The 27,713-nt window shown below is 35.8% G+C and overlaps 2 protein-coding genes across 6 annotated transcripts in view; one reads left to right on the top strand and one right to left on the bottom strand.

The window, feature by feature from the left end:
* The window catches only part of LOC113513351 (uncharacterized), a 29,810-nt gene extending 17,288 nt beyond the window's left edge, over positions 1-12,522 (bottom strand). For 2 of the 5 annotated variants that reach the window (XM_052897188.1, XM_052897186.1), the window contains exons 1-2: positions 12,339-12,522; positions 3,480-3,767 (exon numbers count right to left, since the gene is read on the bottom strand). In XM_052897188.1, the coding sequence (XP_052753148.1) occupies positions 3,480-3,695 (216 nt within the window). In that variant the 5' untranslated portion in view covers positions 3,696-3,767; positions 12,339-12,522. Of the gene's footprint in view, positions 1-3,470; positions 3,768-12,338 lie in introns of all 5 variants that reach the window. The other 3 variants (XM_052897187.1, XM_052897184.1, XM_052897185.1) reach the window with 2 other exon arrangements.
* A 1,824-nt stretch (positions 12,523-14,346) lies between these two features.
* Positions 14,347-25,072, top strand: LOC128201151 (uncharacterized). The gene is made up of 3 exons (XM_052897139.1): positions 14,347-14,413; positions 20,610-23,843; positions 24,264-25,072. The coding sequence occupies exons 1-3, from the start codon at positions 14,347-14,349 to the stop codon at positions 25,070-25,072; spliced, it is 4,110 nt and encodes a 1,369-aa protein (XP_052753099.1).
* Positions 25,073-27,713: the final 2,641 nt, after the last annotated feature.

Here is a 27,713-nt window from a genome sequence, read left to right on the forward strand (position 1 = left end):
ATTTAACAAGGCGTTACAGATCAGCCAAATATCTCCACTGTTGTCGATCAAACGTCCAAATCACAACTGAGCTGACAAATGATTAAAAGGGATTTTTTTTTATATAAAAAGAAAGACTTTTCGTCAAAAATAAAACCAGCAAATGAAGCGCTGTTGCCAAATCCCCATTATTATTAGATGCATCGGAACATCGAGTGAATTAGGTTAATCTTTGGTTTGGAAAGTAACAGCCGGGTCGCTGTAAACATTAGTTCTGCTATGGAACTATTTTGGAAGTCGACCGTCTGGGCGTTTGTGGAGAATCTGGCGCGGGAGTCAATTATCATTATAATTTGGTCTGATAATGATTTCAGATACTTTATAACACTTGAAATTTGAAACAAACTGATTACCACTTGATAAAAAGCGATGTTGTTATTTATAAAAGTAAATAAATTTATAAACGTCACAGGAAATATATTTTAAAATCCATGGTACATATCATGTATTACCACTTCTGAGGACAACATAAGGTATAAGTCATATGCCTTAACTGGGTAAATATTAAATAATTTTAAACGAATTATTATTGTGCTACTTCTTATGCCACTGCGTTAGGTCGACTGGAAGAAATCTCTTTTAAACATAAGTTCGCCTTTGCTAGCTTTCTTATTAATTTGTTGTTATTACTGTATGTTTTAGTGCAATAAAGAATATATATATACATATATATATATATATACATATGTATATATATATAATTTTTTTATCTGTTTCCAATATAGAATGCATACACTAATAAATAAAAATAAATGACTAATATATTCAAATATATGTATATTTTTAACAGTTTTTAAATGGCGTATATTTTAAATTCGTACGGCGAAACCTGACCGGTTACCTGAGTAATAAAATTTATAATATAAATGTAGAAAAGTTTATTCTAAGGTATAAATATTAAATTGTGTTAGAACACTAAAAATAACAGTCTATACTCGAGGCGTAATCTAAAACACTCAGACACGAAGCTATTTAGTACAATGTTCTCTTCTCAAATTGACCTGACCGGGAATCGAACCCAGAAACATACCTATACAGACCAATGTACTCCTATTAGTAGTTTATATTCAAGAGTTCAAGGAAAAAGTCTACGATCATCAATCTATTGGCTGGATAGTTGCCAAAGTATTAAAATCAATTGAATTAAGTACTTGCTCTGTTACTTATAAAAAAAAAAAAAAACAGATAAACAACTGTAAAAACTAAATGATACCATATAAAGATCTACAATTTGGAAATTGAAAATAAGCAAGAAAACAACAACCGTGTGGTCCCGGCGTAGAATAGGCCACCCCTTCCTTTCTTGTGGGTGTTATAAGAGACGATTAGGGGAGGGCGAGAGATGGGCAGCGGAGTCCCTCTTAAAATATCTCCAAACCTTAACCGCGGTTGCCAATCTGCCTGCCAAGCGTGGCAGCTACTGATAAAACCTCCCAAAGGGGAGTTCAACAGTGGACAGTCAAAGGCTAATATGGTAATGAAAAAATTCAAAATATATATATACATCAATAAAGCGTTGCAGGCTGAATTTTAATCCCAAATAGTCCCAAATGGCAAAACTCAGCCAACTCAGGAAAATGGATGTTTTATAAATTACCCTGATTAATATTAAATTAGAAACGTCACCAGAACTTTGTAATTTTTCCCTTTTATTTATTTATACTTTTTTGTACACAAAAATTACATTGTTATAATTTTATTTTAACTAAAGATGTACAACAGGCGAGCTTAACTCTGTAAGAGTTCTCTTCCAGCAAACCCTGAGTGGAGAGGAGCATTAATTACCAGCGGGCAGTGTGCGTACAATAAGAAGTGGAAACAGTATGGTTGTTTCTATTAAATAATAATAAATATGTTTATCCAAATACCAACTAACTTATATACATACATACATACATATCTGTCACGCCTGTCTCCCATTAGGGTAGGCAGAAACAATGGAACGCCAAATGCTTCGATTCAAACAAACCTCTTTCGCTTCTTCCACATTCATCAATCTTGTCATACACGCATGCCGGTTACGGGTACTTTTAATTTGGCCCTTCTTCAGCATGTCGCCTATTTGGTCGACATTCGTCCGTCTAGGGCGGCCCCTACCGACATCTCCATTCATTCTTGCTCGATAAATCTCTTTCGTAATTCTTCTTTCATCCATCCTCTCCAAATGACCAAACCAACTTATATACTTACATTTAAAATATATACATATATAACTGTATATAATAATACATATATATATATATATATATATATATATATATATATATATATATATATATATATATATATAATATATAAAATATTATCTCGAACTGTATAAAATACATGCATACACATTCACAAACATAACGCGTTTATGAATATAGGAGATGCTCTTTTAATATGCTCTTGAAATTATTCAGCGATTTTCAATTTAAATAGTAATTATAGAACTGAAAAGAGAAATAAACTGTATTTTTTTTTTTTTACAACACAGGGGGCAAACGAGCATGCGGCTCACCTGATGGTAAGTGACTACCGCCGCCCATGATCACCCACAACACCTACGGCATTGCAGGTGTGCTGCCGGCCTTTTAAAAAGGAATATGCTCTTTTCTTGAAGGTTATGTTGTCGTATCGGTTCGGAAATACTGCTGCTGGAAGTTGATTCCAAAGAGTGGTTGTGCGTGGGAGAAAGTGCCTTGAAAAACGCACGGTGGAGGACCGCCACTTGTCCAGATGGTTGGGATGAAATTTTAGTTTATGGCGGGTTGTACGATGGTAAAAATCTGCAGCAGGTGTTGTGTTTGTGTTTTTTTCTTTAAATTGTATCCTGCTATTAAATTATCTATTACAATACGCAAATAAAGAATAATTTGTCTTGTGAATAAAATATGTTGATAATTATTATATACTATATTATATTATATTATTAGTTACTTATATATGTCAACATATTTATTATTTTTTAATAGAAACATCTATAATGTTTCTATTATTGTACGCATACTGCCCGCTAATAATTAATGCTCCTTTCCACTCAGGGTTTACTGGAAGAGAACTCTTACAGAGTTAAGCTCGCCTGTTGTACATCTTTATTTTATATATATTATATGTTGTAATTTTTTGTGTACAATAAAGAATAAATAAATAAATATTTTTTTTATGTATCTTTTTTAAAACTCCTTCTTTTACCCTATAGGTAAACTTCATTGTAATAATATAATACCGATTTCAGTTATATTAAAATTTGTTCCATATGTTTATTATGTTAGTAAAAAGGTGAGTAATATCTAATTACTGGTATAAATACTAAATACTTAGACAATAATACATACAACGGCCCAGCGTATTTAGAGGGCCGAGAGCAGTTCCTTGTGGCACACCTTGCGCTTGCGTGTTTGTTATTGTCGAAAGCTTTCCATTATTCTAAATAGGATAGATACACTTACCCAACTTACAGGGAACAATTTATAACTGAGGTTAGTGAGGAACGCTTTCTTTTGCGGATCAAACATATCGGACGGTTTGAAGCCCCGTTTGGTGACCAAGGCACTGTTGACGCTCGAGGAACTCTTCACATCGTCGTAGCTGTCCCGGTGGACGACTCTGTCGTTGATCTTGTGGATGCTGGACATCTTGTTCGAGGAGTATTGTCTTTCGCTTATCGTCATCATGATTTCCTTATTCGTATTTTTCAATTGACACTTGTTTCACTTTTTTAAATTGTTACCTCGCTTACTCAATGTCTGAAATCAATACGGCCGTGAGGTCACAGTGTTAGGTAATGTGTAATGATCAGGTAAAGGTAATTAGTATGATTTGCCTCGCATAAATAAACGTGTAATCATGCTTTTGTAAACATAACCTTACATTTTTTGATACTTTTACATTAAATATGTTTTAAATTTTAAATTTATAATGTTAAAAAATTGTTTAAATTTATTATCATAACAGAACAACGGTTTTAACGTCCATGAAACGATCGGTTTCTATTTTTATATATTATCTATGGTATATGCTTAGTGCGTAGGAAATTGATTTTAGTTGGCAAATGTGTTTAAGAATCTCAAAACTACTTGTTAGAATTAAAATATTTTAAATATATATAAATATAGCATGATAAATATGCTTGTACACATATATATTTTTTTAATGGATGATAATGGAATGGTAACCCCACCTGCGCTATCGGTATACACCGGCGGTGCACCAGTGAAGGATGATAGATGAGGATAAAGTAGGTCAGCTAGCCCATCGTGACGAATTCAACAAGAATTGTTCACGATGGTTTCCAGGGGGAACGTGGAGGTCGACCTAATAAGGCATATTGCTAGCAATGGGGCTGTCGAACTCCATTGCTAACAATCCCTTTCCCCCCGCTTGTACATATGTAGGTATCTGTACATTTTCATGAGATATTTCCCACGAAATCTTAAGAAAATCGAATGCGTATCTTTATATTGTATCCACTGTTATATGAGTAAAATTATTGAAAAAGAAAATTTTACAATAAAACTCAAATTAAATGTACAACTTATAATAACTGATCGTTCTATTGACGCCCAATCGCTTAATTAGAATTCTATTTCACGGGACAAGATCCCAATAGCTACGAGACAATGGGTTGTTGGTATCGATAATGATTTCTATAATATGTAATTTAGTTACCGAACCCTCATCTTTTGTTTTTGTTGCTATTAAATATCCTAATAATAAGGGGGGGGGGGGGGGGGAGGATTTAGTAATGTGGACTAACAGTCCCATTGCGGCGGGAAAAGGGATTGTTAGTAATGGAGACTAAGAATCCCATTGCTAGCTATATACCCAATCAGGTCGATCTCCACGCGATTCCCCCTGGAAACTATCATGGTTAATTCCTGATGAATTTATCATGATGGGCTAACTGGCCTGTTTTCATCCTCATCGATCACCCTTCACTGGTGCACTGCCAGCGTATCCCATTAGCGCAGGCGGGGTTACCACTCCATTTTCATCCAATAAAAAAAAATAGTCCCATTGCTAGCAATATATGCAATCAGGTCGATCCCTACGTGGTCCCCCCTGGAAACTATCGTGCTGAATTCCAGGCGTATTATCACGGTGGGGTAACTGACCTGTTTTCCATCCTCACCTGTCATCCCTCACTGGTGTCCCGCCAGTGTATACCATTAGTGCAGGCGAAGTTACCATTACATTATCACCCATTAAAAAAATCCTAATAATGAAGTACCGCGTTCGTGATTCACTGTTCATCCCAAAGGTTGACTGGTAGAGAATGCTACTAGCGTTAAGTCCGACTTTTGTGCCATGATTTAATTTGGTCAATAAAGTTATTTAAATACATAAATAAAATAGTGGAGTTTTTAATTTGTCACTAATACAGTCGTGTGTATGTAACATAACATAACAAAATAACAGTCTATTTTCATTCTCATAATGGAATATTCTAGAAATATTTCGGTTCGAAATGTTTCTACGAAGGAGAAAAATATAAAGTTGCAACAAAAACATAGACTGTACACTATTTTTCACGAATTAAATTTTCACATTTGTGAACGCATGTAAATTGTATTTCAAGGAAAATGAAGGTTACAATGGTAGGTATTAGAGATGCGACGTAATAGCATCAAGGTCTGGTAAAACGGAGCTATGATTAATCTACAGAGTAGGTAGACATACGCCGTTTCAATTCTCCGTGTACACACTCCAAAAAATAAAACTAGGGTTACCTATTCTGCAGTATCATTACAATAGTGTTGTTTAAGACGCAATGTTTTTTTATACAATCATAATAAATGGGGGAATATTTTTTGCATCTATTTGTACATTCAATTGTGGTTTTTTTTAATGGGTGGTAATGGAATGGTAACCCCACACGCGCTATCGGTATACACCGGCGGGGCACCAGTGAAGAATGATAGGTGAAAATGAAGCAGGGCAGTTAGCCCATCGTGACTAATTCAACAAGAATTGTTCACGATGGTTTCCAGGGGGAACCGCGTGGAGGTTGACCTAATAGGGCATATTGCTAGCAATGGGGCTGCCAAACTCCATTGCTAGCAATCCCTTTCCCTCCATTCAATTGTGTTTGTAATTTGAAATTCTCGAAAATCTTACGCCACGTAAATACTTTTTAACCCTTCTTTGGAAATGGTGGAAATTTCCATCATAACATTAAATGCCCAAAAATTATATAAAAGAACAAGTTCACTTTAAGTCGATCGTGTCTGGATACCTTTTTAATGTCCATTGCAGAAAAAAAAACATAGCTGTCAAATTTATTTTTTAACCATTTTTTTCTTTAATTTTGAACATTATTTATATCGCCTTGATTTATTTCACTAATAAAAAAAATCATGCAAAGAAGGATTAACTTACATATTTGAAATACATTATGTTTTTTTTTGATGGGTGAAAATGGTATGGTAACCCCGCCTGCGCTAACGGGATACGCTGACGGAGCACCAGTGAAGGGTGACAGATGACAATGAAAACAGGCCAGTTAGCCCATCATGATGAATTCATCAGGAATTAACCATGATAGTTTTCAGGGGGAACCGCGAGGAGATCTACCTGGTTGGGTATATTGCTAGCAATGGGGGTCTCAGTCTCTATTACTAACAATCCCTTTTCCTCCTATTAGATTATGTTAGGAAATAGTCTAGATTAGCTGTCAAAATATGTAACTTATTTATTTACATACATACATAAGTTGTTAAGAGATAGGAATTACCGTGATTATGTTTTATTTTTATAAATTTATGAATCACGTGAGTAAAATAATTATATTAATTTACCTACATACATCTAGCCGTGTGGGTCCCGGCAAAGAATAGGCCACCCCTTCCATTCCCGTGGGTGTAATAAGGGTCGACTAAGAGAGCTTATGGTGGAGGGATGAGCAGCAGCGTCCCTCTTAAAACATCACCAAAAGCCAAACTGCGGTTGCCAATCCGCCTATCAAGAATAGCAACTACTGGCAAACCTCCTATTATGGGTGAGGCTATGTTCAGCGGTGGACAGTTGACGGTTAATACAAAAACCTAGCTCTAGAGATGTCTGTTTTTGAAATGGATGATAATGGAACGGTAGCTGTGCCTGTGCTATCGGTATACGCTGGCGGGGTACCATGGGCGAAGCAGTATACTCTGTTATGTCCATGGTACTGCTCATGTCTATAGGCGACGGTTACCAGTTTCCATCAGGTGGGCCGTCAGCTAGTTTGCCATTCTAAGACTACCTTTTATACCTTATATTACATAAAAAAAAGGGAGAGATGATAGGTAAAGATAAAAGCAGGCCAGTTGACCAGTCGCAGCTTATTCATCAGGAATTAAGCATGATAATTTTCAGAAGAAACTGTGTGAAGGTTGATCCGATAGGGGATACTCGTTTTGGGGTCATACTGGGGTTGCTAGTACCCATCACTTGTGATGATGATTTAAGTTCAGTGTAAAATAAAAATTGATTTAAATCTATTACACGTGCCAACCTTTATCCTTCGTAAGAGTATGAAGAATTCATTCTTCAATACTCATATGAGTATTTATCACAACGCGAAAAGGTTCAAATTCACTTAGCAGCGCTGTTGTTACAGAAATAATATTATCAGAACTTGTGTTGCCGTGCGAACGGTCTGTTTCATACATTGTTTACGCGAACGTTGGATGTTTGGCACACCGTAATTTTCGTTTAACCTCAAAATTTTCACTTTTAATGTTCCTACTCGACTGTCAGAGAGTGGGGGGTAATGGTTCTCAGGTGTACATATGTCCAAATCACGATGATGAAATGATTTAAACAATTTGTAACCAGATATTGGTTCGTTTGGGAATATTTTCTGGTCTGATCTGGCCCCTTAATAGAATGAACTGTTAGAGATATCTTTGGCCACAGCTAATAACTCCGTTTCTGATCCTGAGGGTAGACCTGCCCCCCTTCAATATGCCAACCACCAGAGAAATGTTTTTTTTTTATTCAAGTTAGAATGGCAAACAAGCTGACGGTTCACCTGATTGAAAAGTGGTAACCGTCGCCTATAGACATGAGCAGTACCATGGACATAACAGAGTATACTGTTTCGCCCATGATATCCCCTATGCGTCGCCATTCCTGAGGACTCAGGTGTTATTCCTCTGTATCCAGTAATTTCACACCTAATGTTCTCAATACATTATTTTTTCTACAATTTTTTTTTAGTCTTACGTGATAATTTTACTATTTCTGAATCGTTTTTTATTATATTCTTTGCAATCTATACTGTATGCTTCACGGTTAGTCTTTTTTTGTGATACATAGAATTGCATTACAAAAAGAAAAAGATTACGGCCCACCTGATGGAAAGAATATGAACAGCATTTAGGATATTTATAATTAGGCTGATTGAATCGACCGTCTTGCGAAACAAAAATTTGATTATGACAAAGTCGAATCTAGTTTTTTTTTTATGGATGATAATGGAATGGTAACCTCGACTGCGCTATCGGTATACGCTGGCGGGGCACCAGTCAAGGATCATAAGTAAAAATGAATACAGACCAGGTAGCTCACCGCGAATTCTTCAGGAATTAACCAAGATAGTTTCCAAGGGAAACCGCGAGGAAGTCAGCCTGATACTGCTATTGCAATATTGCTAGCAATGGAGCTGTTGAATCTCATTACTCACAAGCAGCCATGCGTAATGTCGATACCGTTCCAATATCTATATGTCCACTTCCTTTGAAGATTCATGATGGAAAAAAGATCATTACCTATTTTGGTATCGCCCATACCGGTCGGATATGTATATATATATATACATATACTTATCTATACATATCTTTATCACACTTGAACAAAAGATACAGCGATTAGTTTAACAACTTGTTAGCAAGGGAGGGTTCATCTCTGAAAGAGATCTCTTGACCAGCCAACCCAGTGTAGTTATGTAATATATTATTATTAATGCAGTTATGTATTGTATAACTGATATTTAATATATCCATATTAGGCCAATATATATATATATATATATATATATATATATATATATATATATATATATATATATATATATATATATATATATATATATTGGGGGGAAAGAGATTGTTAGTAATGGAGACTGTGAATCCCATTGCTAGCAATATACCCAACCAGGTCGACCTCCTCGCGGTTCCCCCGGAAACTATCATGATTAATTCTTGATGAATTCATCATGATGGGCTAACTGGCCTGTTTTCATTCTCATCTATCACCCTTCACTGGTGCTCCGCCAGCGTATCCCGTTAGCGCAGGCGGGGTTACCATACCATTTTCACCCATAAAAAATATATATATATATAGATATTGTAATTTAAATATATATATAGATACCCACCGCTACTCACATGCCCTTTTTCCTAGTAAAATCTATTCAGAGGGCAGATGTAAAACTGTTAGTGTAAATTGTTGTGAAATATATTATATTAATGAATGAATAAAGAAGCTATGAAAAAGAGAAAAACAATTTTTGTATAACTGTCACACCCACTTGTGTCTTTCACGCGAATTGTTCAGTGTTTGTTTACACGTGTGGACACGTCACTTGTTTTTATAGTTAGCCCTGGGTTACGCCATTTTTCTCAACTGCCAAAGGGGAGTTATATTTTTTTTTTTATATCTAAGTGTAATGTTTTATTTCGTTTTATTTATGAAGGTATGTATGGAATATCGGATCTTTGCCTAGCAAGCAGGTCTAGGAAATAGTGAGATTTGCGTAGCTTATTTTCCGGGGATTAGAGGAAGGAGGGATGGCCAGCGCCTTAGATATGTTTTCGAACATATCTGAAAGATTTTCTCACATCCTGAGATGGGAATTAGACAAATCTGAGATGAGCATGGCCCATCTGGCCCCACTTTTAAATACGCCTATGAGTAACGATCTCATTATCAGCAACAACAAGTTGAATCGACTTCCACACGGTCCTCATAGAAACCTAATGAAAAGTCGTACACAACTTGTGTACGACTTTTCATTAGGGGGGAAAGGATTGTTAGTAATGCGGACTATCAGTCTCATTGCTAGCAATATACCCTAGCAGGTCGACCACGTGGTCCCCCCTGGAAACTATCGTGCTGAATTCCAGGTGTATTCATCGCGATGGGCTAACTGTCCTGCCCTTTTATCTGCACTTATCACCTCTCACTGGTGCCCCGCCAGCATATACCGTTAGCGCAGGCGGGGTTGCCATTCCATTATCATCCATTAAAAAAAAAGACTCTTCATTACCCAGTATAGATATTATAATATAAAAAATTGCAACCGAATTGAGGACCTCTTGTTTTTAAGTCGATTGAAAATGCTAACAAAAATTGCATATTCTGACGCAACTTGTAAATACATGAGGTCATTATGCAAAATTTCAGATTTCTAATACTGTTTATGGCTATGTGTTAATACTCGTAAGCCACTAGTCAGCCGGTAGTTAAATTTCTTTTTATTTTAACAAATATTTCTTTATATTATACTAATTTATAAAACAGAAAAGTTTGTTTTTTTTTTATACAACTTAGAATGGCAAACAAGCTGACGGCCCACCTGATGGAAAGTTGTAACCGTCGCTTATAGACATGAGCAGTACCATGGACATAACAGAGTATACTGTTTCGCCCATGATACATGCCCCGCCCCCATGCGTCGCCATTCCTGAGGACTCAGGTGTTATTCCTCTGTACCCAGTAAATTCACGCCATATCCCACCCTTCAAACCGAAACACAGCCATGCAAACACAACTGCTTCACGGCTGAAACACGAATGGGACAGAGGTACCCAAGCAATCGACTTTTGTATAAAGTCTCCCTCTGGTCTCTGCCTTCCTAACTTTCCACCCACGGGAAAGGAAAGTTAGGAAGGCAGGTTTTAAATTTATTTAGTCGTATTTCTACCCATTTTCCTTTCATAATAGGATTTTAAGGGGGAAGGATTTTTTTGAATAAATTAGTTACTATTTACATACAGGAAAGAAGGTATTGCAATTTATATAAAAAAAAAATCGAATTTTCAATTAAAAGCTTTGATTTGAAGAACATATATGTTTTTCTTTTTGGGGAAGGATTGTTAGTAATGGGGATTAGCAACTCTATTACTCTATTTTAACTCTATTACTAGTAATATAATCCTATCAAGACGACCTCCTCGCGGTTCCCCTGGAAACCATCGTGATTGATTCATTAGTGAATTTGTCTTGACGGACTAACTGACCTGTTTTTTTTTATGGTTGAAAATGGTATGGTAACCCAGCCTGCGCTAACGGGATACGCTGGCGGAGCACCAGTGAAGGGTGATAGATGAGAATGAAAACAGGCCAGTTAGCCCATCATGATGAATTCCTCAGGAATTAACCATGATAGTTTCCAGGGGGAAACGCGAGGAGGTCGACCTGGTTGGGTATATTGCTAACAATGGGATTCTCAGTCTCCATTACTAACAATCCCTTTCCTCCCTAACTGACCTGTTACTCTTTACCAATCTGGTGCCCCGCCAGTGTATACTGATAGCGTAGACGGGGTTACCATTACATTATCATCCATTAAAAAAAAACATATTTATTTAAAAAAGTCGACTATCACTAATATAGGATGCTAATTATGTCGACTTCATTCTGTAATTGTTTGCAGCATTAAAAATTGGCTCGCTTTGTTTTGTTTTTAAAGAAAATTACGCGTCTGCCAACATTTGATCAACTTTTGTTATTACAGTTTTCAACCGACTTAAAAAAAAAGTCTTTTAACTCCGTCAATTGTAAACCGATTTGGAAAATTCTTTCTTTATCTAAAAGGGCATACTTACAGATTAAACCTGTAGAAATTTTATCAAAATCGATTCATTAGTTCCGTTTAAAAATCTAAATAACAGGTTTAGCCAAAATTAAAGTCGCTTTTTTTGTGAAAAACAATTAATTAGGACTTTATGATACTTATTAGCTATAAATATAACTATTGTTATGGTATCACTGGATCTGTGACGTTACTACGTTATAGCGTGTGCAGTGTGTTAGAATTTTTTTTAAGAGAAGCAATGAAAATGTATACAGCTCGACAACGTTGCTAATGATCCATCTAGAACTGTTACATCAATGTACTTGAGTAATTAATATATCGAAGAACCAGAAAATATATTCACTTTACAATGTAAATAAACTGATTTTCTTAAAAGATAATAAAAATAATTAGAATTGATTGAGGCGCTTAATATTTTCTAGTGTATTTCTTGTAACTTCAGCGCATTGAGTAAATTATTGCAGTAATAAATAATAATATTATATTAAATAACACAAAAATCTATGTGAATACAAACAGAACGCTTGTGCAACAATCCCGCGGTTATTTTTATGTTAAAATAATCACTTGTAACGTTTAATTCCGTTCACACTTTTATTACGGCACTCGATAAATGATTCACGCGATAGTAAACTTTATTAGGACAGCGTTAAGACCGAGTTCGAGTGTGTTATCCGTAGGAGATGAATACTCGACGCGAGTTGATTTGGTACTAACGAAAATAAGTTTGGAACTGTCTTGCATAATACGCAGAAAAGCTTTGGGTGTACGGTGACCGTGATTCGTGAGTTTCTCGTAATTTCATATTTCTCATATCAGTATTTAACTATCCACTGGTGAACGTAAGCCTCCCCCTTGAGGGGATTTTACCAGTAGTTGCCACGTTTGGCAGGCGGATTGGCAACCGCTGTTAGGATTCAGAAATGTTTTATAAGGGACGCTGCTGCCTATTCCTCGCTCTCTATTAGTCGCCTCTTACGACACTCACGGGAAAAGAAGGAGTGGCCTATTCTATGCCGGGACCACACAGCAAAATTCCATATTTAATATCATATTAATAAATACATAATTATATATATTCTACTAACATCCTTTACTATCAGTCTCCGGGGGGAAAGGGATTGTTAGCAAAGGAGTTTGACAGCCCCATTGCTAGCAATATGCCTTATTAGGTCGACCTCCATGTGGTTCCCCCTGGAAACCATCGTGAACAATTCTTGTTGAATTCGTCACGATGGGCTAACTGACCTACTTCATCCTCACCTATCACCCTTCACTGGTGCCCCGTCGGTGTATACCGATAGCGCGGGTGGTGTTACCATTCCATTATCATCCATTAAAAAAAAAAAAAACTATCAGTCTCCGTTCTTTTTCCTTGATACTTTCCTTTATACCGTACGTGGCGGATACTACCAACAAATGCATTCCCAAAGAGGTTTGACGTCAGACAGGCGGCCGGTCGTAAAACTATAAACCAAAACCTTTAGTAATATGGATAAAAAATATTACGCCGACCCCAAAACTTATATAATTGGGAGTTGGAATAAGTGTTTTTATTTAATAAATGATAATGGAATGGTAACCCAATCTTCGCTATCGATATATACTGGCGGGGCATCAGTGAGATACAACATATGAAAATAATAGAAGCCCATCCTTACAAATTCAACTAGAATTAACCAAGATGATTTCCAGGGGTACCGCGTGGAGGTCGACCTGATAGAGCACATTGTTGGTAATTGGACCATTTAACCCTGTTATATATATCAACACTAGGTCTCTCTCTAAAATGATGCTAAATAGAGTAGGCAGTAAGCTAATAAATGCAAACTCCTCGCTAAAAGTAGCTAATTTATTCACGACATAAATATCGACTTGTCGTCAAGTGGGTTGAATATTTGGTTGCTACTTTAATAGTATGCCTACTTTACCAATTGTAAATCAGGAATAGTAAATGTTGAAAGATAAAATACATTTTATACACAATTTCGAATTACAAACAACAAACTGGTTTACAAAAAAACAAAATAGCGGCTTTAAAACTCACAGGACTTATCTGTACAAGTAGGTTTCTTTATTTATTTATAATAAAAAAATTTTTTTTTTATTATAAATAAATAATTCATTTATTTATTTTAAAGATTGTACACAAAACCTCAGCCTTAATTGACGAATAGCAAATAAATTTATAGGGTACGTTCGCATTATTGCGCGTACGAGAAAGAATAATTCTTCAACAAGTCCTGTAATATTGGTGCAATATATAAATAAAATAAGGCACCAAATATTGCTGTCTCGTTCTATCTTATCCGTATAATAGCGTATCGATTGGTACATTCGTTTACCCAAAATCGATATAAACATTATTTAAACACTTTTAAATTATAGTTTTTTTTTTTTTTAAGATTCGCCTGTAGTTTCGGAAATATATATCTTGAGAAAATATAGTAAAACCTAAAAAAAAAAAGATTCAGTACGAAGACTGAAGCGTTAATTTATACAGTTATCCGACAATTTCCCAAACCATGGTCAAGCTAGTTGGCTCGTCCGACGCAGAACTATTTCTGTCGAGCGCGCTCGCTCCGTTCCTTCGTTGGTAGAGTTTGCAACAAGCGTTTATTTATTTACAATACAACCATATTCCGTTATGCATTCGAAATACATGTTTTTATAAATATTATTTTATATTTAATTACCTGTAGCTCTACCATGAATTCTAAATCCGTAGACCGGTCAAAGAATTTCGTGTGTACAATGAAACACGTAAAGAAATATCGAGAGTGATGAGTCGTCACAACTCTACAATAAAGTGTCTAAACGATAAGAAATTTTCATGGTAGAGTCTACGAACCTATCTACGAATAAGTAAAACAAATTAACTGTCGCTTATACATAGAAACATCAATATAAATTCACATAATATATGGTAGCGCCCATCTTATATTTTTTTTTAATGGGTAAAAATGACGGGCGGGGATGCCTGCGCTATCGGTATACGCTGGCAGGGCACCAGTGAGGGATAATACATAGGTGAGAATTAATGCAGGTCAGCTAGTCAATGATGCCGAAATCGACATGAATTAACCATGATGGTTGGTAGGAAAGGGATTGTTAGTAATGGAGACTGAGAATCCCATTGCTTGCAATATACCCAACCAAGTCGACCTCCTCGCGGTTCCCCCTGGAAACTATCATGGTTAATTCCTAATGAATTCATCATGATGGGCTAACTGGCCTGTTTTCATTCTCATCTATCACCCTTCACTGGTGCTCCGCCAGCGTATCCCGTTAGCGCTGGCGGGGTTACCATACCATTTTCACCCATTAAAAAAAAATAAGAAATAAATAAATAATATACAAAATTATAGTAAAGGTATTTAATCCGACTCCATATATTTCTCATTTTATATTATTATTGTAGATTTTACATTTATATACGTATATTTACACTACGAAGCCTTACGTTTGTCTATTTTAGAGATAAACTAAACCAATTTCGATTAAACGCAAGGAAAAACATACGTTTTTTTTATGGGTGATAATGGAATGGAAACCCCGCCCGCGCTACCAGCATACGCTGGCGAGGCACCAGTGAGGGATAATTGGTGACGATGACAGCAGGTCAGTTAGCCCATCGTGACGAATTCCACTAGGATTAACCAAGATGGTTTCCAGGGGAAACCGCGTGGAGGTCGACCTGATAGGGCGTATTGCTAGCAAGGGGTCAGTTAAACCCCATTAGTAATAATACCTTTCTCCCCTGGAAAACATACGTCAGCTGATGTCACAGTACATTTTAGGCAGTGAAAGCTGAATCATCCGCTATAGCATTATAGGTTCTTACCTACCTACTTATTCTTCCTACTTATATTTCAAATATAAACCAATATTACTTCTGCTCCGCGATATCTTAAGATGATTCACGGTTTTTCTTTATACAAGTAGTCGCTTCATTGTCCCATTCTAAAAAAGTTATGACACATGCAATATTAGTAACGCTTTTGACTATGGCGTACACAGCTTCTGGTCCGGGTAGGGGGGAAAGGAGGCAATACTTGTGATGATTGTGGCATGCTTACTGTGCAATTTTTTTAACCTATATATGAATGAATGAATGAGTATACTTTATTTGCATTATACAATATAGGAAATAAGCAAGGCAATTAATAAATATTATGATACAATTGTTTAATTTATCTGCAATATTTTTACTTCGCGGCACCACACTTTCACAATTCTACAACACACACACACACACACACACACATATAAATATATATTGTCCCTGTAAATTAGTCATTACGGGGATATATGGAAACGCCTGCCCTCTGGTGTGAGTGCCGTGCAACAACGCCGGTGTGTCAACTTTTACGCGGGAACAACCATCGACCTCCACGGCAGTGATTAAAAATATTAATAATCTTCGGTTATTTGGGGTGAGTTTAGGTTATTATTTGTTATTATTATTGTTTTTATATGCATACACATAAATCGAGGAAAAAATAGACACCGATAACACGAATTACGGGAGCCCTGAACCAGCACCTAAGTGTGAGATGAAGTAGGTGATGAAAGTAAATATTCCACCGAAATTCCTCTATATAACATTTGATCGCTTCGAGACGGATTTATAACCCGTTATCGTTGTCTATTTTAAATCATTTATACAAAGAAAACACTTAAAATCGCGGATACACGTAGGTCATATGCTTCCATCTACGTTGTAAAAATTATTAAAGTAGTAATCGGAAACTTATACACTGTACACATATTTTGCGGTAATATTTATGTTTCAGTGTTAGGTATTTATATATATGATTTTGATTGACCCCCCATATAATTACACTTTCATATTCACATTCAATTTACATAAAAAAAAAAAAAACTTCATTTCACCGTACACACTAGGTATTTTGTTTTTCTTTTCTAAATCTTGCAGCTAGATTATCATCCTCTGATTGTTTTTGTGGAATAATTGTTTTTAAATAATAAAGTAAATATACGGTCTTATTTATTAGCGGTAATAATAAATGATAAAGTTTGCACCTGGTTTAGTAGCGGATAGTGTTTAGTATTTCACACTATTTTTCATTCATATATTGGGGAAACTTTGCGGGCGGCGGATTGCGATTTGGAGGTCGGTGTTTCAAATCTGGATGCGGTTCTTTCTTTTTGCGTTTTTATTTTTGTCACTTTTATATTTAAGGGGATTTTTTCTAATTACTTGGATACTTTTTCGACATAAAAGTATAATTAATTTTTTTTTGCGGTTTTAGATACTTTTGTATTTGTTGATTTTAAGGTTGTTCTATTATTAATAAGTGTTATTTCTTTCTTGCGGTCTTGTAATATATACAGATGGGCAAAGCACCGGGTTTAAACCCGGTGCTTTGGTAAAAACCCAATAAACACCCATAAACTCCCATAATCACCCAAAAAAATAGGTTTTTACGTATTTTTTTGAAAATATGTAAGTAATACCAATAAATTATTTTTATAAATTTTATTGATCAATTCTACAATATTAAATAAAACGTTAACTAATAATATTTCAGGAAATTTTAAAAATCTATATATAATAAAATGAAAGTAATTAATTTTCAAATGTTGGCCTTTTGCTTCCCGTAGATACTTTAAAATTTCTTCATCGTTCGCACACATGGCCGTATATATTTAAATTCTTGAGCCACTAACAGTCCGAAATACTCATTTGATCTTTTATTAAGATTTAGAACGTTTCTTTCCATAAATTAAGCATTTAGAACAGTTGTTTCTTTTTCAGTAAATTACTTTTATATCCTCGTTTTTTTCTTTGTTGCGACGACGCTGGGTAAATCATCTGGACACTGGGTCTCACTATCGCCAAATATATTTGGAGATCGGCTTCGGCTACGGCTTGGCAAATACAATTTTAAATTAAATTTATTAGAATAAATGCTTCGAACACACGCGATCTAAGTACCTTTTGTGTTTACACTGTTTTATACGAAGATCTTGATCTCTCAAATTAGCATCCATTTTACTTAGTGATTATCAACTAAATTAATAATCCACAAAGTATTAAATAACGTTTTTATGAAATATTTAGCACAAAAACAATACCCTTTAAATATCGATCGTCAGTAACTGTGGCTGACTTACCTATATTCTAGCAAGCAGGACTGCCAGATGTGAAGGGGAAAACCCCAATAAATTGTTGCATGTGACTGATGATGTGAGCATGTTCGTTTCATAATAAAAATGTTGCCAGGTAACCAAAAAGTCGTATGTTTTTGTGCGAATTACGATCATAATCTTTACGATCGTACATTAAAAAATAGACAAATAATAGTATGAGTACGATTTAAATCGTATATCTGTCAACCCTGCTAGCAAGACAGCGACAAAATCACGTAGCATAACAATGTAGCCCAAGCTTATATCTACGGAAGAGAGATACTGTGAAATCGGAAGATACGGACTTAGAAAAAATTATATGTTGTTCTTTGTGGAAGTCATTGATGAAATTCTATGTATTTTGCGGTAAACTTTCTTGTTTCAGTGTTAGGTATTTATATATATGATTTTGGATTTTGACCGCCCCATATAATTACACTTTGACATATTCACATTCAATTTTACGACAAAAAAAAAAAAAAACTTCATTTAACGTACACACGTGTTAGGTATTTTGTTTTTCTTTTCTATAATCTTGCAACTAGATTATCATCCTCTGATTGTTTTTGAATGATGGAATAATTGTTTTTAAATAATAAAGTAAATATACGGTTTTATTTATTAGCGGTAATAATAAATGATAAAGTATGTTTGCATGTTCGTATGTTGGTTTAATCCTCAAGCGGATAGTAAAATTTTCCATCACACGTTTATTTTTCAGTCATAGTTAGCTGAGAGTCGTCATTGATAATAATGGTGGATAGCCTAAGATGTGTACTAGATATTTATTTTTTAAGTACCTAATTTAAAGAAGTTGCTGAGAAAAATACAGAACAATACGATAATACTAGCGTCTGCGTTTAATCCTCCGAGGAGATGTAATTTTACAATTGCGAGGTTTTTTGTATTTATTTTATTATTTTTTTAATAAATTTATTGTAAATAACAAGAAATAATCATTGTAAAAAAATAGGCACTCTATTGTTGAATTTTCGTCAGACCAACTAATCATCGTTCATTTTTTAGGTTCAATGGGGAGACCTAAAGATTTACGCATATGGGAGCACTACCGTACTTTATCAAACAAGTCTGTTTCTTGCAAGCTTTGTAATAAGGTCTACAAATTCAGTAATGCTGCCAAAATGCTTCAACATCTTATCACTTGTCCAAAATCTCCAGAAACATTAAAAGACTCTATGAAACTTATAAAAGTTTCAAATCTGGATGCGGTTGGACTTTCAAATGATTTTGCGTTTTTATTTTTGTCACTTTTATATTTAAAAACAGGGAGCTTTTTTCTAATTACTTGGATACTTTTTCGACATAAAAGTATAATTAAGCTTTAGCGACAAAATACTTAGATAAAATATATTTTTTGCGGTTTTAGATACTTTTGTATTTGTTGATTTTAAGGTTGTTCTATTATTAATAAGTGTTATTTCTTTCTTGCGGTCTTGTAATATAACATATTTATTTAAGGCTTATATCGGTAAATAAGCATTGTTAATTTTATTAGTTTTACAATATTTTATTTTAAATAAGCGGATACAATAAAAGGAGAATAATCCTTTTATGTGGTTTATTAGTTTGGTAAATCACATAGTTTCCATTTGTTTAGTTATTTATTTTGTATATACTTGTAGATTTATAAGATAGGAAATCTATAAGTACCTATATATTTTTGTTATTTTAAATTATTGTAGGATAAATCTAATTGTTTGAATATTCAAGTCGTTATACTTTTTGAAGTTATTTTCTGTTTGTTATTGTTTATATTTTACGATTAACTTATAATTAAAATAAATATTTTCTTAAAAATGGCTGCGGTTAAAAGAATACAAATGAAGTACGATATGGTAGTTCAGAATATCGATCTTATATACGATCTTGTGACTGGACAGACCAACTAACAGTAGAACAAAAGAATGAGTTTCGAGTTAGATATACCGATTTAGACACTCATTACCAAGAATTTGTTATCTATGCATTTTGAAATGCAACTTAAGGCGGATGACTCTGATTTAGATAAACTTAAAGCCGTATACGAAACTTATAACAAAAGGTATTACTTTATTAAGAGACGTCATCTCGAGTTGTTATAGTGAAACAAAACATGATTGCGATTTAGACACTCATTACCAAGAATTTGGTAGTGATAATCAAAATACTGATTCCACTGCTAAGTTTAAGGCAATTCTTCCTCGGTTGACACTCCCTACATTTTCTGGAAAGTTAGAGGAGTTTAATTCCTTTATAGACCTTTTCCATTCATTAGTCGGTCAAGATCTAACTTTATCGAATACGGAAAAATTATATTATTTGTCAGGTTCATTAGTAGGGGAGCCCAAAACGTTAATTCAACACCTATCTGTTACTGGTGATAATTATTCGATCGCAATTGACTTGCTTAAAGCGCGGTATAGTAACAAGCGGTTACTGGCGGATAAGTTGTTGCACAATTTATTGAGTGCGCCACCAGTAAATTCTAGGAATTTAAGTGGTCTTAAATTATTTGTAAATACTTTATTAGAAAATACAAAGGCGTTAGAAAAGATGAATTTTCCAGTAGATTCGTGGTCATATATTTTATATTATATTAATTTTCAAAAATTGGATAACAACTTAAAAAAAGATTTTGAAAACAAGATTGAGGAAAAGGAACTACCAACTTTTTCGGATTTATTAAAATTTTTGGAATGTGAAATACGAAAGTTGGAGTCCAGTGCGGTTCCTGACTCCAACACTTCTATGCGGCGTAGAATGCCAGCTCCAGCAGCGGTACGAGCTGCCCATGCGGTAATACAAAATCATTCTACCACATCTTGTAAATATTGCGGGACAGCGGGTCACTTCATTGTCAAGTGCGAGAAATTTTTGGGTTTAACGCCTACTATTAGAAAGCGTCACGTGATATCGAATAATTTATGCTTTCGATGTCTTAATAGTCACAATATTGCACAATGTCAATATAATAGAAATTGTTACAAATGCAACTCGCCAAAGCATCATTCATTATTACATTTTGACCTCCCTGCGGGGGCGCGGGAGCGGCAACAGCAATCACCATCCAATCACATCATGAGTAACACGAATGCTCCGGACCATGTACCTCAGGTGACGATCCCTGCGGCCACGGTTCAATCGACGAGTACAAGTGTTAATAACGTGTTTGGAGGAATGTCATCGCAAGCAATACCCTGTGGGACCTACCAACATACAGTTTTGCTAGCAACTGCTACGGTTCGGGTATTAGATTCACACGGATATTATCTAGAGGCACGTGCTCTGCTTGATGGCGGCAGTCAGAGTACGTTTATTTCTGAAAATTGTGCTAATAAGTTAGGATTAAAGCGGTTTAAATCTAACGTAGTAACAGTCACGGGGCTAAGCGATATTCCTGTAAGCGGTTGTAAAGGGGTTGTTAACTTGACTATTATACCCAAGTATGCGGATTTACCTGTTCTCTTTACAACGGCTACAGTTTTGAATAAAATCACTCGTAATTTGCCAGGGTTCTCCTTATCACCTCGATTAGAGGATAATTATAGAGGATTAGTTCTTGCGGATGAACAATTTTTTATAAGTCGAGAAATTGATATTTTGATTGGTGCGGATCTTATTGGGGACATTTATTTAGGCGGCGGTACTATCAAGGTACACGACCACTTACCTCGTGCGATGAATACGGTGTTCGGGCATGTGTTGACTGGTCCTGTCACATTTATGGCTACAGATCCATGTCCTCGGACTACTCATTCTTCTCATACATTTTATTCTAACATTTCTACGGATGATATTTTGAAACGATTTTGGGAAATTGAAGACCTTCCTCACGCGGTTAAAAACCCTATGGACATGGAGTGCGAGTCTATTTTTGTAAGCACTCATCAGCGGGATAAGGGCGGTAGGTATGTTGTACATTTGCCTTTTTTATCCAACAAACCTTTGCTTGGAGATTCAGTCCCATTAGCTAAGAAGCGGTTCTTGGCAATGGAAAAACGGCTTCAGCGTAATGACTCGTTGCGTAAAAAATATGTAGATTTCATGAGAGACTATGCGGAAAAGGGACATATGTCACTCTGCGTCGGTAAACCAGAAGACTATGTTTCCGGTTGTTTTTATATTATATGCCACCACGGAATTTTTAAAGTAGGTTCGGAAAATATAAGGGTCGTATTTGATGCTAGTGGTAGCACTAGTAACGGAGTTAGTCTTAATGATTGTTTGCATGCGGGGCCCAAGCTTCAGCGCGACATAATGGAGATTATTTGTAGATTTAGATTACATAAATATGTATTTACAACGGACATCCGAATGATGTTCCGTCAAATTTTGATTAACCCAAAAGATTGGCCATATCAACTCATCTTCTGGAGAGAGTCCCCAGATATGCCTCTTCAACTTTATCAATTGAATACCGTCACTTACGGGATGAAGTCGAGTCCCTATCTCGCGATACGGACCTTAAGACAGTTGGCTGAGGACGAAGAATCACGGTTTCCGGCGGCGGCGCGTCTTCTTCGTACTTCCGTGTACATGGATGACATTTTGGGTGGTGCGGATACGCTAGAAGAAGCACAAAATCTTAAGCGGGATCTGACCGGTTTATTAAAATTGGGCGGATTTGATCTCAGTAAATGGACCTCTAACACCGCGGAGTTATTGAGAGACATATCTGAGGAAGATTTAGAAAAACCTCGTATCTTTGTAGATAATGCGGACGGGCCTAGCTTCATTAAAATATTAGGCATCCAATGGGATCCCAGTAATGATAGTTTTTCTTATCATACCAAGCTGAATGATAATGTAATATGTACAAAGCGTTTCATCTTGTCGACGGTAGCTCGAACTTTTGACCCATTGGGCTGGATTTCTCCAATCATTTTACAAGGTAAGATTCTGATGCAACGGCTTTGGCTATTAAAGTTGTCATGGGATGACAAACCACCTGCGGATATTGTTGCGGATTGGCAAGGCATTTTAAAGGATTTGCCTGTAATTGAAAGTTTTAATCTGAAGCGGTTTGCCCTAGGAGATTCTAAGATTTGCTCTATTCATGGATTTGCTGATGCGTCTGAACTCGGCTATGGCGCAGCTGTTTATTTGAGAGCGGTCAATAACTGTGGTGAGGTTACTGTAACTTTAATGATGGCTAAGTCAAGAGTTTCACCAGTAAAGTCCAAACTTACCATTCCCAAACTAGAGCTTTGTGGCGCGACATTATTGGTACGGCTTACCAAATACGTCGTGGACTCTATTCAGAATGAGGTGGATATTGAAGATATTGTTTGTTGGTCAGACAGCACTATCGTACTTTCATGGCTGCGGATCTCACCTCATCTTTTGCAGACCTTTGAAGGAAATAGAGTGTCACAGATTGTCAATAGCGGTGTAGATATAAAGTGGCGGCACTTACCATCGGAAATGAACCCTGCAGACGTTGCAAGTCGTGGTTGTCGCGCGTCGGAATTGCTCGAACACACATTGTGGTGGGGTCCGTCTTGGCTTAAAGGTCAGGCTGATACCTGGCCTCAGAATATAATGAAAAAGGCAGAAGGCGATTTGCCTGGTCTTCGCAAGACGATGGTAAAAGTTCATATGGTACAGACGGAAGCGAATCCCATCTTTACGCGGTTTAGTTCATTAACTGTACTGCTAGCGGTAGTGGCTTATTGTTTTCGGTTTATTAATAATTCTAAAAATCCAAATCATAAAGTTACCGGTGTTTTGACAGCAAAGGAAAGGCAATTTGCCTTACTGCGGTTAATAAAATTGGTTCAAACTACAGCGTTTGCTAATGATTTAGATTGTATTAATCGAAAGAGTCTTTGTTCTTTAGGGTTGCGGCGGCTTATGCCTTTCGTTAGTGAGGATGGTCTATTACGCGTAGGAGGAAGATTGAATTATTCCGATTTGTCTTTTAATAGGAAACATCCTCTTCTTCTGCCAAAAGATCATCCATTAACGGTTTTAATAATTGATCATTATCACAAAATGCATTGCCATATAGGTTCAACGGCATTGCAGGCTATTTTACAAAGTCAATTTTGGATTATTTCGGCACGTCAAGTTATACGTAGCCGAATTTTTAAATGTATTTCATGTTTTCGGACAAGGGCTAAACCCGCGGAACCCTTGATGTCTTCGTTACCTACCGATAGAGTGATTGCTACGGGAGTTTTTCATACTGTGCAAACGGATTTTGCCGGACCCTTTATTATAAAGCATTCACGTTTGCGAAATGCAAAAACTTTGAAGGCGTATCTGTGCGTTTTCATTTGTTCAGCTACTAAATGCATTCATCTTGAATGTGTTACGGACTTATCTACTGATAGTTTTCTGGCAGCTTTGACCAGGTTTACATCTCGACGAGGTCTCCCGAGTGTAATTCGGTCGGATAATGGCACCAATTATGTAGGCACAAACCGACATTTGGATGAAGTACAGCGATATTTAGCTTCTCGGGAAGTACAAGCGGAGCTTAGTGGTACTGCTGCTAAACAAAATATTAATTGGCGTTTTAATGCGCCAGCAGCGCCACATTTTGGAGGTCTTTTTGAAGCTACGGTAAAGGCAGCCAAAACGTTATTACGGAGGGTCATCGGTGACCAGGTATTAACTTTTGAGGAGCTAGTAACGGTATTTACTAGAGTAGAAGCGGTTCTTAATTGCCGGCCCTTGTGTCCTTTGACACAAGATCCTCAAGATTTTGAAGTCTTAACACCGGCACATTTTTTAATCGGTCGATCTTTGTTATCAGTGCCCGAATATAATTTTGAGGATATTCCTAACTCGCGGTTAAATCGGTATAATCTTATTCAGGCACTGTCACAGCGTTTCTGGAGAAAGTGGAGTGAGCGGTACCTCCATACTCTTCAAATTCGGAATAAATGGATGTCTCCTACAGACCCTCCCAAGGTGGATGATTTAGTTCTAATTAAAGATGAAAATTTACCACCATTAAAGTGGAGATTAGGCAGGATTTTAGAGTTGTTGCCTGGTAAAGACAGTGTAGTACGAGTTGTGAAACTTAAGACTGCAACTGGCACTATAACGCGTCCAGTTGTCAAGATTTGCAGACTTCCCTCTAATTAGTTGCAACCTTGTTATTTATTATGTATTAGTTTAGCTTTCTTAATTTATTAGTATTATTTTTGTTGCGGTTTCATAAGTGGGTTCTGTATAAGTGCGGTCTATACAGTTTCCAATATTTATTTATTTTAAGCGGTTTTGTTTGATAAAGGCATTCAGCCTTTCTCGGGCGGGGGGATGTTTAATTTATCTGCAATATTTTTACTTCGCGGCACCACACTTTCACAATTCTACACACACACACACACACACACACACACACATATAAATATATATTGTCCCTGTAAATTAGTCATTACGGGGATATATGGAAACGCCTGCCCTCTGGTGTGAGTGCCGTGCAACAACGCCGGTGTGTCAACTTTTACGCGGGAACAACCATCGACCTCCACGGCAGTGATTAAAAATATTAATAATCTTCGGTTATTTGGGGTGAGTTTAGGTTATTATTTGTTATTATTATTGTTTTTATATGCATACACATAAATCGAGGAAAAAATAGACACCGATAACACGAATTACGGGAGCCCTGAACCAGCACCTAAGTGTGAGATGAAGTAGGTGATGAAAGTAAATATTCCACCGAAATTCCTCTATATAACAACAATTGTATAAGTACAGTGAGGCGGTCTTATTGCTGAGAGCAATCTTTTCAAGACAACCTTAGGGTAATGGACTAATTGTTGTACAAGTAGGTGTTGTATAATTAAGAAAATTAACAGAATAATAAAACATTAAGGAAAATAATTATAAGTATATATAAGTATAATAATCAAATTAAAAAGTAATAATAAAGTGATTTACTATATATAATATATCCCCGACATTGTTCAAAATTAACCTTTTTATATATTGATAATTGTAGTTTTTTATAAAAAAGAATATTTATAAACAATTGTAATAAAACAAAAAAATATATATATACAATACATCAAGTCAACAGACGACAATTTTATTTTACAAGTAATATAATTAATAAATAATATATACAAAACAAAACCAGCAAATTTACAAATATAAATAGTGGTCCTTCGAGCCGGATTTGAACCAGCAAACTATGGACCTACAGTCCACACATGTTAAATATATACCTAATATTAGAACATACGTATGTAAGGCATACAATTATCAGGGAGGGAGCAACTATAAATAATAATATTAAATAGATCAGCTGTGCCCCGCCAGACATTGCCCTATCTTAGCTACGAATATTTATTTCGAATAGGAATAAATAAATAAAAAACAGCTGTTCGCTGCAATCACATTCGTCAAATGCACGAACTGTCAAACGAGCGAAATTAAAATAGTAATAGCATTTTTCCTGAAATTTCTTAATTTTTTCGTTTTGTCAGAACATTTTATAAAATTTTAAAAAATATTATATACATATTTTTTTATTCAACTTGAAACGGCCCACCTGATGGAAAGTGGTAACCGTTGCCTATAGACATGAGCAGTACCATGGACATAACAGAGTATACTGTTTCAACCACCATACCACCACCAAAATGCATATAAATATATGTACTTAGGTACTATTTGTTACCGTTATTACCGTTGCACTAGTCGATTGAAACTAAGAAAAAATAATTGAAACAAGAAAACCAATTTTAATTGTGGCAATACTAGTTTTTTTTTTTTATTTAAAAACTAAACAACTGAACCGAATTTGATAAAAAGTCTATGAAATCAATCTGTAAGTATCCTTTCAGGTAAAAAAAAATAATTTCCCAAATCGCTTTACAATTGACGGAGTTATGAGGTAACAAAAATAAAAAAAAAAAAAATACAATCGAATTGAGAACCTAGTTCTTTTTTAAGTCTGTTAAAAACTGACAGAGACCTAAGCCTTTTTCTGTCATAGGAAAGTTGCTGCATTGCAATATGAGTCTTATGCTACAAACGCACAGGATTAGTTATGCTTTATTACTCGTAATTCCATATTCGTACCTAGGAAACGATTATACCCATAAAAACTACCTTTGTTCTATTGTGTTTTTATTTGGTCTAATTTTACTACGTTTGGCTGTATCATATATATGTCGTTGCCTTATTGTATTAAAAAAAATATTTCTTTTTTTATAGAACTTAGAATGGCAATATCATATTGAAGTCTAGGCAGCATGGTCTCCGACCTTAGCCTGTTCCACAACGGAACAAACGTACTAAAAAAAAAAATGGCAAACAAGTTAACGGCCCACCTGACAGTACCGTGGACATAAGAGAGTAGGTATATTTTGTCGCCTATGATAGATACCTACCCTTCACGCGTTGCCATTCCTGAGAACTAAGGTGATATGTTTCTTTACTCTGTTATTCTGATATGCCATATCCCATCCTTCTACAAACCGCGTTGAACGCGATCATTTAGGCTGTAGGATATGAGGGTGAACTCCCTATAGATTGCGAGCCCTAAGATAGTACAAAGTGGCCGTGGGCATCATATTGAACAATTCCTCTGTGCACAATCCGTTATACTCGTACAAGCGGTAAAACATGCAGAGGCAAAATCTCTCCTAAGACTTAAGGGTTCGATGCCGCTTGTAAGCTTGGGATCATCGATAATTCTCATAACTCGTCGTTGCACCGAGTTCAAGCTGGTATCTAGGTGCTCTCGCCCATAAGTGACAGCAATATTCCATGT

Source organism: Galleria mellonella, unplaced genomic scaffold (genome assembly GCF_026898425.1).
Source record: "Galleria mellonella isolate WM207_F2 unplaced genomic scaffold, CSIRO_AGI_GalMel_v1 utg352, whole genome shotgun sequence".
In the NCBI taxonomy this organism is placed as follows: Eukaryota; Metazoa; Arthropoda; class Insecta; order Lepidoptera; family Pyralidae; genus Galleria; species Galleria mellonella.

Excerpts from the sequence above, each read along its gene's own strand:
- LOC128201151 (XM_052897139.1), top strand. The coding sequence starts at position 14,347 with ATGGTCAAGCTAGTTGGCTCGTCCGACGCAGAACTATTTCTGTCGAGC. Across the intron at positions 14,414-20,609 it reads CGCGCTCGCTCCGTTCCTTC|ATTTTGAAAACAAGATTGAG; the intron begins GTTGGTAGAGTT and ends ACTTAAAAAAAG. Across the intron at positions 23,844-24,263 it reads GCGGCTTATGCCTTTCGTTA|CTACTAAATGCATTCATCTT; the intron begins GTGAGGATGGTC and ends TCATTTGTTCAG.